This window comes from Thalia democratica, chromosome 5 (genome assembly GCF_965202585.1).
Source record: "Thalia democratica chromosome 5, ktThaDemo2.hap1.1, whole genome shotgun sequence".
NCBI lineage: Eukaryota > Metazoa > Chordata > Thaliacea > Salpida > Salpidae > Thalia > Thalia democratica.
The window spans coordinates 54,453,893-54,469,001 of record NC_139169.1 but is presented as its reverse complement, the minus strand read 5'-3'; the positions used below and the strand labels follow the sequence as shown (position 1 = coordinate 54,469,001).

General features: G+C 26.9%; 1 protein-coding gene across 1 annotated transcript in view; it reads left to right on the top strand.

The window, feature by feature from the left end:
* The first annotated feature begins 605 nt into the window (after positions 1-605).
* Positions 606-15,109, top strand: part of LOC145836631 (uncharacterized) — a 31,805-nt gene continuing 17,301 nt past the window's right edge. The window contains exons 1-5 of the mRNA XM_082944418.1: positions 606-689; positions 6,016-6,069; positions 7,919-8,110; positions 10,068-10,121; positions 11,140-11,229. Coding sequence (XP_082800544.1) covers positions 606-689; positions 6,016-6,069; positions 7,919-8,110; positions 10,068-10,121; positions 11,140-11,229 — 474 coding nt within the window. The remainder of the gene's footprint in view (positions 690-6,015; positions 6,070-7,918; positions 8,111-10,067; positions 10,122-11,139; positions 11,230-15,109) is intronic.

Genomic DNA, 15,109 nt, shown 5'->3' with positions numbered 1-15,109 from the left:
CAACTATGGAAAAAGCTATAGTGTAGTTTATAATAAAAATTCCAAAAATAAAAAGGTTGGCATTTTCTTGCTTGTTTCAGGGTTGCCACTTTACCTGGAAAAACCTTGAAAGACCTGGAACTTTGAACAAATATCACTAAAAATGACAAAAAACCTGGAATATTAACAGTTTTCTTATGTTCAGTAGTAAAATTTTGATTTGACTCAAAATGCCTATCACATAAATCAAAAAATTAGGTCATCATCGAACATTTTTTTAGTTAAAGACATATTTTTAGTAACTTTACAGTATTTATTCAATTTTTTTATTATATAACACAGTTTCTTACCTTTAACTTAACTTTAAACTAAAAATAAACTCAAAAATGTTTAATTTTTAAAACCTGGAAGAAATTTGGAAAATTTGATTTTTTTTTTGAAATAATGAGTGGCAACCCTGTTGTTTTAAAAAGAGAGAAAACATGTTTTTATTTGAAATTTTTGTGTTATAAATGTTAGTTTGCACACTTAGCTCTTAATTTTAATAACTTTGTAATTTCTTATGAATATTTCGCAAGTAAAACAGTCTGTTACTAAACTACATTTTAACTAATTTTAAGCTCGCAATGAAAAAGAAGGAGGACTTTGATACAAATAAATTTCGTGGAATTTACCAATCCGACAATGTTGGTAGACTTCAAGAACCGAGCGTAAGTTTATAACTTAAGTTTTTTACTACAAATTGCTAATTATTATTATTTTGACAATTAACTAGTATCACAGAGGTATCACAGACTACTTTGATACAAATAATTAATAAAACAACTTCTTTAATAAAACATTTAAGGCATGGGGGTGTCCAACGTTTTTTATACAAAGTTTAACTTTGGCTCTTATTTTAAAGCTTAGAGTATATACCATACGATACTTTCTATAGAACAAAATAATTAACTAAATTTCTTTAATTACAATTATAATTAAAATCCGATATAACGATAAGATCCGAAAGCAAAAATTTTTTATGCCAGTTTTCTTGTACTTTCTGAAAGTTTTTTAAAATATATGTCCTCCTTCACTTTAAAGCAATTTAATTCAAGTTTTCGGAAAAAGTACTTTCATGTATTACAAGCTACTTGTAAAAAGCGGATTAAAAAAAAGCTTTAAAAATTTTATGACCTAAGTTGCAAACAAAAAATATTTTAGTTTAAAAACAAATTATTCTATAAAAATTAAACAGTATGAAACCAAAGGGTGTTGGTGACCCATGTTTACGCTTGGGGCTTAATCTCAGTGTGACTTTTCTATTGGGATTTGACATAATTTTTACCTTACCTAGACTTAGTACTACTAGATATCAGTACTACTATAGATAACCAGGCAAAAATTTAGTGGGTTTCATTATTTATTAAACGAACTTCAATGAATACAAAACCAAATGTTAAAACTACAAGAATTATTAAATATGTAATTTGTTTACTAAAATACTGTATATAAACCACTATAAAAAACTCAATAACATTTTAAGAAATAAACTAAGTGTTGAAAACTACAAGAACTATAAAAGTATGTCATTTATGTCAAAAATGCTTAACATTAAACTACTGTTAAATTGCTTCTAATGAACCTTGTTTCCACTTTACCTGGAAACCTTGAAAAACCTGGAATTCGAAAATTTAGGCAAAAATTACTTGGAAAAACCTGGAATTTAAGAAATTTTAAATACAAGAACCAAGGAAAAACCTTAACTTTTGATCAAAAAACCTGGAATTTGAAATAATTTTACAATTTTCAGTACTAAAATTTTAATTTGAACTAAAAATCTATCATATAAATAAGATTTTTTTTTTATCATCATCAAAAAATTTTTTATTAAAAAACACATTTAAAGTAACTTTACAGCATCTTTTAAATCTTTTTGTACTATTTAACACAGTTTGTTTTAAAGAAATTAACTTAAAACTAAAAATAGACCCAAAAATTTTTACTTTTGAAAACCTGGAAGAAATTTGGAAAACCTAGAAAAATTTTTGAAAAAACGAGTGGCAACCCTGAATAAATCAGTTGTTGAAAATCAAAAGAGCTATAAAAATGTACAGTAAGAGAATTACAAAACTTACTTTAAATAACAATCTTAAAATCTAACAAATACAACTATAACTATATATACTAAAACTTTATGAAACTACTCAAAACCAATATTCAAGTGTCTTTTTTTGTAAACAATCTTTGCAACTCTGTCTGTTGTATCAGCTTGTGAAAAAAACATTACATAAAATGTTGCATCAGCCAGTTTTGATAATACTTCATAAAAGAGAAATGCGCTCTCATTCTCTTTTAATCTCTTTTTCACTTTTGTTGCATAAGACTTGCCCAGGCAAGAATTGTGATTGCAATAAAATCTTAATTTTCTTTTAAAAACAAAACGATTTTCAAGTGAAACTTGGAATATCGTTACAAGTCTATTTTCTATAAGTTGTTTAAAATTTATCAAAGATTATTCTGGAAAAGTTTTTAAATGTCGCTCAAAATTTGAAGGAGGACATAGATCTATAGTGAAATAATCTATTTTGTTCTTTTAGTTTCCGCCCATAAAAAACCTATTGAACGCTCTAACTTTGATCGCTTATATCTCAAAAGTTACATTGAGTTTTAACAAGTGGTAAAAAGTAACAAGAAATATCTAATTGTGTAATAAAAAAATTAATTTAGAAAAATTATTTTGCCCACACCCCAATTCCCTCTTTTATTGACAGCTAAATATATTTAAAACAGCCATTTATTTAAAAGGATAAAATGCTTTTATCAAATATGAAAGTATATTATCTTTACAGATATGTTCAATTTTCCGAAACACGTTCAAAATCCACTCGCGATCAAAATCCACCCGCGTTCAAAACCCACCCGATCAAAATTTACCCAGTCAAATTCGAGAACCGCCAACCCATAGAGGGTAAGGGTTAGGGGTAGTAGTGATAGTGAAAAATAAATGAAAAAAATTCAAAATTTATATTCAATAAATTAATAAATAAACAAAAAAACAATCGGGTGGATTTTGAACGCTGGTGGATTTTGATAGTATACCAATTTTGCATAACCTTTATTTTCAACCCTGTAAATTCTAATTTTGAAATTTTAATGGTCGTACACTAGTACTTACGGGTTAGATAAATGGTGATATATATGGGTATTGGTTATAGTAGATTAAATCGATAGAAAATCATAATTTTTTTTTGTTTACAAACTAAACAACACATAATATATGTAAGAAAATGATAAATGATCACTGCATAACTACTACAAAACTATTAACAATAAAAATGAATACAAATATACAGTTGAATAAACTAATAAATACAGACTTAAAACTTATGAAAATCCGGACTACATCTCTTAAATAAACGTTTTGATGCATTTCAAATTCTTAAGCTTTCCAACTAATTGCCGAATGCCCCTGCTTTCAAAACGTTGTATATTTTATATAAAAAGCAAAGAACATTTTTTTTATTGTGTATAGACTTACTAATTATTTTAACATTAACTTATATCCGTTTACTAAAGTGTAAAGACGCAAATAATTTGTAGACAAAATAAATTATTTTTATTAACATTTAACAAACTAAAAAAAAAGCTTCGGCTGCATTTCCAAAGTCGCTTCTATTTGGCAAATATTTTACTCGTTTTTTTCAAGTTTTATATAATAAAACTTTTTTTTCGCTTGATTTTCACATGATTGGGTAAGATTAGTTAGGATATAGATTAAAACTTTTGGATAAAGTATGTTAGTGATAAGGGTATAAATGTTCTTAATATTCTGTTGTATTATTAATTTACCTCATTTGCATAAAATTATAAAATGTTATGAAAGAAAACATTTCCAAAACTTACAATTGCAGCCGGCCCAAAATGAAACGCGATATTTTGTTACGTATTTCCGCTGTTAAGTGTTTATTATTTATACTTCTTTTAACTTTAAATGTTTGCAATGCTTATTCGCTACAGTGGAAGCACTGCTACAGGTTTTATGATTTTTTGAAGTTCTTAATTTTAGGTTTTCCAAAAAACCTGAAATCCTGGAAAAACCTGTATTTCGATAAAGTTCGAAAAATACTTGAAGTATCGAACAAAAATCACCAAAAAACCTTAAAATTTCAAGAAGTTTTACATGTGAAGTATTAAAATTAGGTTATACAAAAATTCTATCAAATAGAAAAAAAAAATCGTAAATATTAAATACCAAAAATAAAAGTTTATTTTTTCAAAACGAAAATTTTTAGTTTTTCGAAAAGTAAATACAACTTGTTTTCTTCAGGTTCGTGCGCGTCAGGCTAAATCTTTTTTTTATTTAAAAAATTGAGAATTTCAGTTTTTATTTCAGTTCGAATGCTTGAAAATTTTTTACAAACAAAAAATTGAGAAGTCTTTTTAAGATCAAATTAAGATGTGAATTTATTTCTAAATAAAGGTTTAGTTATCAAAGACAAAATCAGTCAGTATTTGTATAGATAAATGCTTGGAACCTTTTGTTGAATCTCTAAAACAATTTTAAGAATCTTCATTATTTTGTTTAGAGTTGATTACAACGTCATAGTTATGAAAATTCATAAAAAAAGTAATGTTTAAACATTACAGTTTATTTCAACAACTTAGCTATTTGTTTGAGTTTTAATACTCGTGTAAGCGTTTCATTTTAAATTTTAATAAAAGACAATGCACGTCGTTTTATTATAAATTTTCCGGTTATAATGTTTTTACTGAGTGCGTAATTATTAAAATAAAAAATTTCATAAAAATTTCAAGTAAAAATACCTTTTTTTTTGTATTTTTATGATAAAAAAAAAAAAAAAAAGTGATTTTTTATCAAAAAAAACTAAAAAAAAAAAAAAAAGGTATTTTTACTCAAGATTTTTTAAAGTCACAAATAAAGTTTTTTTGTTATTGTATAAAGAATAGACTAAAAGTTTGAAGAAGATTGCTTAAAAAATGAAGGAGGAGATAGATTTTGAATGCATTAGTCTTTTTTCGCCGTTTTAGTTTTCCTTCCCCATAATGAACCTGTTATGCGGCCCGACTTTGGCTGGTCATATCTCAAAAACTAATTCAAATTTTTAAAAACGGTAAAAAACATCTTGAAGCTTAGTAAAAACTCTATAAAATAAGATCAACTTGTAAAAAACATGGTCTACCCCCTTCCCTATGGCCTTAAACAGTTGTGTTTAGTAATATGTACTAAATTTTTACACTAGTAATGGATTAGATATAACACCTATTTTAAAACTTATTACTGAATTTGTTATGTTAAGGGCATAGGGGCGCCAATCACCTTTTTCACAATTTAGTCTTATTTTATTGAGTTAGTTGTAACTAAGCTATGAGTTGGTTTTTGCAGGTTTTTAAAGCACAAAGTATTTTTGGCTTTATGGCTGGTTGAAGTCGGAGACTACAATACATAGTAGTAATCAAGACCCCCAAATACCTAAAATGACTTCTTTAGAGGATTTTTCTAACTTTAAAAAAATGTCAGAATATATTGGTCTAATTTAGGCTAAATGAAAAAAGTTTCGCGCACGAACCCTGACAATAATACTAATCAAGACACATATACCTAAAATGACTTATAGAGGGGATTTTCCTTACTTTAAAAAAAAATTCAGGCTAGATTGGTCTCAGTCAGGCTAAATGAAAAAAAATTGCGCACGAACCCTGTATCTTAAACTTTGTAAAAAGGTAAAATGTTACTTATGCTGGTACCTATGAAAAGACGATAATTAAAAAGATTCATAAATCCCATAAAGTTAAAAACGACCTTTTTTGGTCTAGGAAAACTTACATTAATTACTAAAATCACAAAATACATATATAAAGAAAAGAATAATTAACTAAATTGTATTTTTAATTAGTAAAAGTTTAATTATTTGGTGTTCAGTCTTTTTATTTTCCTCGTATATCTTTTTTTTGCCACTACAGATACAAATTAATAAAAAAATTAGCTGTAATGCATCTTAAATAAATTGTCACAAATTTTTAATAAATATTTAGAAAAGAAAAAAGAAGGAAAAAAGTAGTACCAAAAAAAGTGACAAAATTGTTCAGGTTTGTTTTTATAAATGAATTATTTTATAAAGTTTTATGCGGTTATAAAATATCAAACTTATTTACTTAACTACGTTTTTTTACCTAAATAGTTTTTTTTTAATAATAAGTAAATCTACTGTGTAACCTAATTTAAAAGACTAATCTAATAAACTTTGTTTTTTTCTTCCCTATAGTATTTTGGATCTTATTTAAACAGTCATTTATAAATTTGTTACATAAAGATCATATTCCTTGTTGAAAAAAAAATTCTAAGTATTTTCGCACTTCTAACGAACTGATTAAATATGGTTATGTATCATTTATAAGTGGTAAAATAAATCAGTAAATAAGTAGTATACTTTAATATTACCAAGTTAGTTTTTACTTTTATTGTTAGATATTTTTTGACTCCAATATTAAAATTAACCTTGTAAAAAAGTTTTATATTTTGTATATAATGATAATTTGAAAAATTTTAATGTTAAAAATAAAAAATCAATGTTTTGCTTTCTTAAACTCGCTTTTAATAAAATAGAAGTGGGCCAGGCTTATTTGCTTGCAGCCGCAGTTTTACTTTTGCTAGCATGGTTTAACTTAATTTTTGAAAACTTTAAAGGGTGAATCATTTTCACTTCGCTGGCCGTACGTTACCTACTCCTATATTATAAGATTATGTTTGTAGATAAAAATATGTACAATTGAGTTTCGAGATAAAACCGGTTTTGCAAAAGACTTCTAACACAAACATATAAGAAATAAACTATTTAGATAAGTTTACGTAAAAGTTTCAATAAATGTTAATTCAATTGCAATAAGCATTTTGTAGGAAGCTATTTAAAATAACAATTAATAAATAATTGCCAAAAAAAAACTTTTTAATACTACAAACTACTTGAGTTTAAAACTAAATTATATGCTTCCCAAACATAGTTAATTTTTTATTATTGATTTACTGAAGAGTTTTGAAACAACTGTTAATAATCTGTAGGAAATGACAGATTTTAAGTTAATAAAATAATAGGCCCCCGTTATCAGCCGGGGTCGGCTATGCGTAATTGAGCATAGAGAATGAAAATAAATGATAACAATTAATTAAAGTTTCACATTAATGCAATAAATAAAACAAACAGATAATGAAAAGTACAAATAAAATTTATTATTTCAATGCTGACCTCAAGGTTGTGTTTTAAAATATTTTTATTTAAACATAAATACTTAGTAACAGTTAATTAGTATTTTTTAAGGAATGTTATAAACTTATAACTTTCTAAAATAAAATTACTTTTAATAAAGTTATTATAATTTTTTGTACCAGTTAAAAAGCTGAAGTAATCTTACAAATACTGTATCTTGTTGTAACAGCATGCGCTGTTCTTTCTACCTTTTCTCTCAAAAAATGCTTAAGTTGAGTAAAACGCGAGTTTCTAGTCAGTCGAGTTTTACCTTTGTACTGATAGTATATCGTTTGAAAAGATTGTGGTCGCCTCGTACTTCTTGTACGAAGGCGACTGTTTTTTATATTAACTTGTAATTTGGAATAGCTTATTTGTATATTTTGTTATCAATAATCGCAGTTTATATTATTTTCAATACAAATTGTGTTTCTAGACTCGATTTCTTATATACAATTAGTTAAGCATTCTAACAATCTAACTATTTAATTAAACTAAGCTTAAAAGATAGTCTAAGTTTAGTTCAAAATTCATTAAGTCGACTTAGCTAAATAACTTAGCTAAGTCATATCTAAACATTTAAATAACATCACCGATAAATACTTATAACGCGCGCGGAGTCAGATAATAACCAGCATCGCGCGTATAAGTAACATTATAAGTAAACGGGATAGTTAAATTGTAATATTTTTCAGATGCCGAATATCGAGTACCGTTCAAACGCGAAACCGTCCACCTTCTCGTACCCAGTGCAGCTGGAAGAGAAGAAGGGCAAGGAGAAGGTGGAGACGGCGGTGCTGTCAACCATCAACAAGCAGAAGCGGGGAAGGGGGCGTGCGTCGAGCGGAGCCACCGACAAAACCAGCAACGTTGAGACCGTGGAATTGGTATGTTTTTGATTTAATTTATTTGTTTTATTAGTTTTAAACTTGAGAAAAAGAAATAACGTTAATATGTACTAAAATTCGACTTTTTAGTTTTGTATAGTATATTATTGCTTTTATACGAGTAAACCTTCCTGCGTTTCAGTCACTTACTCAAATAGATTGCTTTTACTAGCCTCGGTTTATAAAACTTTAAAAAATTGATTTATGTTTTACGCATTCTAGTATAAATAACCCTTGGAAACTTGACTATAAACATATTAGCTTTATTATATGTTTATGATATCCTTTCAGTCTTTTGTGTACAGTAGATCTCCATTTGGCGCGGTCATTTGCAAGCAAATTTAACTCATCAATTCCTATATTCAGGCCTTTTAGGTGGAACTTGCATAATCTTAAAATCGTAATTTTGGATGACCTCGGTTGCGTTTACCAACGACCAACTCGCCATATAACAAAGACTTTGGGATTCGCTCAGCATCCATCCTCAGAACCTGACCAAGCCAGCGAAGCCTGCGCTGACTGAGGGTAAAGTACATGACGGTACGTCTCAACACTTCATCGTAAATGATATTTTGTTACCATGCAACTCTAAAGTTGCGACAAACGCATCAGATGAAAGGTATTAATTTTCTTCTCTTGCACGCTAGACAACGTCAGTGTTTCACTACCGTGTAGCAGAGTACTGATACACAGGAACATTTAACGTTAGCCTTTGTGCGAATGCTTAAGTTTTGGTTATCCCAAACTCTTGCAGTCAAACAAGCAAATTTTCTGTGGCCTTACCAATGCGACTATTTGTTTCTTTGCCAAATGATGCGTTTGACGCAACATCTGAGCCAAGGTATACAAAATTTTTATAAAGGCATGTTCTGTTTAGCACATTTCTCGTGTATCTGGCATACAGAGAATACCATATCTGTGGTAGATTGTTTAGACCTAATTCTACATTGATACTCAGGGTGTACTCTTTCAGCCAGCTTCTGGAGTCGTAAAAGAATATTTCTTACAGAAGCTTTGTGAGCTTTAATTTAAACACTATATATTAGCCATTTCAGCTTTTGCCTTGAATTAAAAACCTATTGAACTGTCTTTTTTTTGTCACTTGTATCTCGAAAATTGTTTTAAATTTCAAAACAGAGTAAATACAAACCAGTGTATTAGATTTAAATATATAAAATATGAAGAGATTTTAAAGAGTGATTCATGTTTTTTTCTTCTATGGCCATAAGTTAGCTATGTAAGTCTCTGAAATTAGAGCTAATTAATAATAACTAAAGTCTCTTCAACTTAAAACGTTTAAACTATTTTCTAAAAATATCAGAAATGAATTGGAAACCCTGCTTAAAATACGACCTCTGAATTGAATAGCTAATTACAATTTTTTTTAAATGTATTAATTCCTTTGTATAATCAAAAACTGAAATTAAAAAAGAACTAATATTCTAATATATTGATTATAAAAAAAAAAACACTGATTTAAATATTTCGATTTCGATGAAATATTTAACATGATGTTTAGTTTATAAAGAATCTAGCCCATCAAACTATGTTAAAAATTAATATACTAACTATATGCATAACTTATTGTACTCTATTTATAGAAGTCTAAAATACAACATTTATATGTCTTTCTTTCGTATTAAATCGACTTCAATAGCAAATTTTTTTCTGTTAGAAGTCAAACATATTTTATTAAATATTAAAAATTGTTTAACTATTTATTTGTTTAAAAAGTAATTATAACTTTTTATCTCAAAGTTTTTAAAAAAAAGAAAATGTTAGTAAGCATGGTACATATAAAAATGTTAATAAAAAAGTTTTATTGAGCCGACAAAATTAAAATTGACCTCTTTGGTCTATTTATACTTACCATTAATAACTAAATTCACCAAATGCATATTTAAAGAAAAATTTAAGCCAGAATACTAACTACATAAAATTTTTAATAAATATATAGAAAAAAAAGAAGAAGAAAAGAAAGGCTATTGAAAAAAATGATATAGCTGTTGAGGTTTGTTTTTATAAATGATTTATGTCGAAAAGTATTTTGAGGTGATAAAATATCACCCTTATTGGTTTATGAACGCAATATTTTACCCAATACGTTTTGTTTTTATTAATGAATTAAAATACAGTGAAACCCTATTTCAAAGTCTAATCTAATAAACTTTATTTTTCTTTTTATCGTTTTTTGAATCCTATTTAAAAACTGATTTTTAAATTGCAATTTCAAGGTTGCTCTTGCACTAAAAAATATCTAGCCTTTAATATTTTTACATTTATAAAAAACTAAACAATTTTATTTATCATGTTTAGATAGTAAATTAAACTAATTGTGTAAGTAGTATGAATTAACTATAATATCTTTAATAAATATTTTCCGTTCATTGATATATATATATTTTTTTTCTCCCAAAATATAAATTCAACTATGGAAAAAGCTATAGTGTACTTTATAATAAAAAATTCCAAAAAAAAAAAAGGTTGGCATTTTCTTGCTTGTTTCAGGGTTGCCACTTTACCTGGAAAAACCTTGAAAGACCTGGAACTTTGAACAAATATCACTAAAAATGACAAAAAACCTGGAATATTAACAGTTTTCTTATGTTCAGTAGTAAAATTTTGATTTGACTCAAAATGCCTATCACATAAATCAAAAAATTAGGTCATCATCAAACATTTTTTTAGTAAAAAACATATTTTTAGTAGCTTTACAGTATTTATTCAATTTTTTTTTATTATATAACACAGTTTCTTACCTTTAACTTAACTTTAAACTAAAAATAAACTCAAAAATGTTTAATTTTTAAAACCTGGAAGAAATTTGGAAAATTTGAATTTTTTTTTGAAATAATGAGTGGCAACCCTGTTGTTTTAAAAAGAGAGAAAACATGTTTTTATTTGAAATTTTTGTGTTATAAATGTTAGTTTGCACACTTAGCTGTTAATTTTAATAACTTTGTAATTTCTTATGAATATTTCGCAAGTAAAACAGTCTGTTACTAAACTACATTTTAACTAATTTTAAGCTCGCAATGAAAAAGAAGGATGACTTTGATACAAATAAATTTCGTGGAATTTACCAATCCGACAATGTTGGTAGACTTCAAGAACCGAGCGTAAGTTTATAACTTAAGTTTTTTACTACAAATTGCTAATTATTATTATTTTGACAATTAACTAGTAAATAAACATCAGAGGTATCACAGACTACTTTGAAACAAATAATTAATAAAACAACTTCTTTAATAAAACATTTAAGGCATGGTGGTGTCCAACGTTTTTTATACAAAGTGTAACTTTGGCTCTTATTTTAAAGCTTAGAGTATATACCATACGATACTTTCTATAGAACAAAATTATTAACTAAATTTCTTTAATTACAATTGTAATTAAAATCCGATATAACGATAAGATCCGAAAGCAAAAATTTTTTATGCCAGTTTTCTTGTACTTTCTGAAAGTTTTTTAAAATATTTGTCCTCCTTCACTTTAAAGCAACTTAATTCAAGTTTTCGGAAAAAGTACTTTCAAGTATTACAAGCTACTTGTAAAAAGCGGATTGAAAAAAGGTTTAAAAATTTTATGACCTAAGTTGCAAACAAAAAATATTTGAGTTTAAAAACAAATTATTCTATAAAAATTAAACAGTATGAAACCAAAGGGTGTTGGTGACCCATGTTTACGCTTGGGGCTTAATCTCAGTGTGACTTTTCTATTGGGATTTGACATAATTATTACCTTACCTAGACTTAGTACTGTCTCGGTACAGAGATGTTTGGGGGGTAATAGGGATTAATAAAGTAGATTAGTACAACAATCAAAACAACACTTATATTTTATTTACATAAACTAAACAACACAAAGATACAATTACATCACTCTATACGAGAACTAAAGTTAAACACCCAAGAAAACATTAGTTCTTAATTCTAACGTGCTTAAAATGCATCTTAACTTAAAGCACACTTGCCGAATGCTCTGCCGAAACTGCTACTGCAAGTAAATGCAAGTCAAATTCCGTTTTATAAGCACTAAAACAAATGTAACTCCTAACAATAAAAAATGATTGTTTTTTTAATACTGGAAGCACGTCACGAAATCTACATAAAACAGTTTACAACATCCGCTTTTAAATAAATTTGGAAAAGCTTGTTTTGAGATGTGAAAAATATTTTTATTATTACAAAAAATTAAATATTTACTCAGGAGCTTTATAATATTAAAATGAAATGTTAGTTTCATTACAGTACTACTAGATATCAGTACTACTATAGATAACCAGGCAACAATTTAGTGGGTTTCATTCTTTATTAAACGAACTTCAATGAATACAAAACCAAATGTTAAAACTACAACAATTATTAAATATGTAATTTGTTTACTAAAATACTGTATATAAACCACTATAAAAAACTCAATAATATTTTAAGAAATAAACTAAGTGTTGAAAACTACAAGAACTATAAAAGTATGTCTTTTATGTCAAAAATGCTTAACATTAAACCACTGTTAAATTGCTTTTAATGAACCTTGTTTCCACTTTACCTGGAAACCTTGAAAAACCTGGAATTTGAGAAATTTTGAATAAAAGAACCTGGAAAAACCTGAACTTTTGATCAAAAAACCTGGAATTTGAAATAATTTTAACATTTTCAGTACTAAAATTTCAATTTGACACAAAAATCTATCTTATAAATAAGATTTTTTTTTTATCATCATCAAAAATTTTTTTATTAAAAAACACATTTAAAGTAACTTTACAGCATCTTTTAAATCTTTTTGTACTATTTAACACAGTTTGTTTTAAAGAAATTAACTTAAAACTAAAAATAGACCCAAAAATTTTTACTTTTGAAAACCTGGAAGAAATTTGGAAAACCTAGAAAAATTTTTGAAAAAACGAGTGGCAACCCTGAATAAATCAGTTGTTGAAAATCAAAAGAGCTATAAAAATGTACAGTAAGAGAATTACAAAACTTACTTTAAATAACAATCTTAAAATCTAACAAATACAACTATAACTATATATACTAAAACTTTATGAAACTACTCAAAACCAATATTCAAGTGTCTTTTTTTGTAAACAATCTTTGCAACTCTGTCTGTTGTATCAGCTTGTGAAAAAAACATTACATAAAATGTTGCATCAGCCAGTTTTGATAATACTTCATAAAAGAGAAATGCGCTCTCATTCTCTTTTAATCTCTTTTTCACTTTTATTGCATAAGACTTGCCCAGGCAAGAATTGTGATTGCAATAAAATCTTAATTTTCTTTTAAAAACAAAACGATTTTCAAGTGAAACTTGGAATATCGTTACAAGTCTATTTTCTATAAGTTGTTTAAAATTTATCAAAGATTATTCTGGAAAAGTTTTTAAATGTCGCTCAAAATTTGAAGGAGGACATAGATCTAAAGTGAAATAATCTATTTTGTTCTTTTAGTTTCCGCCCATAAAAAACCTATTGAACGCTCTAACTTTGATCGCTTATATCTCAAAAGTTACATTGAGTTTTAACAAGCGGTAAAAAGTAACAAGAAATATCTAATTGTGTAAAAAACAACTTAATTTAGAAAAATTATTTTGCTCACACCCCAATTCCCTCTTTTATTGACAGCTAAATATATTTAAAACAGCCATTTATTTAAAAGGATAAAATGCTTTTATCAAATATGAAAGTATATTATCTTTACAGATATGTTCAATTTTCCGAAACACGTTCAAAATCCACTCGCGATCAAAATCCACCCGCGTTCAAAACCCACCCGATCAAAATTTACCCAGTCAAATTCGAGAACCGCCAACCCATAGAGGGTAAGGGTTAGGGGTAGTAGTGATAGTGAAAAATAAATGAAAAAAATTCAAAATTTATATTCAATAAATTAATAAATAAACAAAAAAACAATCAGGTGGATTTTGAACGCTGGTGGATTTTGATAGTATACCAATTTTGCATAACCTTTATTTTCAACCCTGTAAATTCTAACTTTGAAATTTTAATGGTCGTACACTAGTACTTACGGGTTAGATAAATGGTGATATATATGGGTATTGGTTATAGTAGATTAAATCGATAGACAAATCGTAATTTTTTTTTGTTTACAAACTAAACAACACATAATATATGTAAGAAAATGATAAATGATCACTGCATAACTACTACAAAACTATTAACAATAAAAATGAATACAAATATACAGTTGAATAAACTAATAAATACAGACTTAAAACTTATGAAAATCCGGACTACATCTCTTAAATAAACGTTTTGATGCATTTCAAATTCTTAAGCTTTCCAACTAACTGCCGAATGCCCCTGCTTTCAAAACGTTGTATATTTTATATAAAAAGCAAAAAACATTTTTTTTATTGTGTATAGACTTACTAATTATTTTAACAACAACTTATATCCGTTTACTAAAGTGTAAAGACGCAAATAATTTGTAGACAAAATACATTATTTTTATTAACATTTAACAAACTAAAAAAAAAGCTTCGGCTGCATTTCCAAAGTCGCTTCTATTTGGCAAATATTTTACTCCTTTTTTTCAAGTTTTATATAATAAAACTTTTTTTTCGCTTGATTTTCACATGATTGCGTAAGATTAGTTAGGATATAGATTAAAACTTTTGGATAAAGTATGTTAGTGATAAGGGTATAAATGTTCTTAATATTCTGTTGTATTATTAATTTACCTCATTTGCATAAAATTATAAAATGTTATGAATAAAAACATTTCCAAAACTTACAATTGCAGCCGGCCCAAAATGAAACGCGATATTTTGTTACGTATTTCCGCTGTTAAGTTTAGTATTTATTCTTCTTTTAACTTTAAATATTAGCAATGCTTATTCGCTACAGTGGAAGCACTGCTACAGGTTTTATGATTTTTTGAAGTTCTTAATTTTAGGTTTTCCAAAAAACCTGAAATCCTGGAAAAACCTGTATTTCGATAAAGTTCGAAAAATACTTGAAGTCTCGAACAAAAATCACCA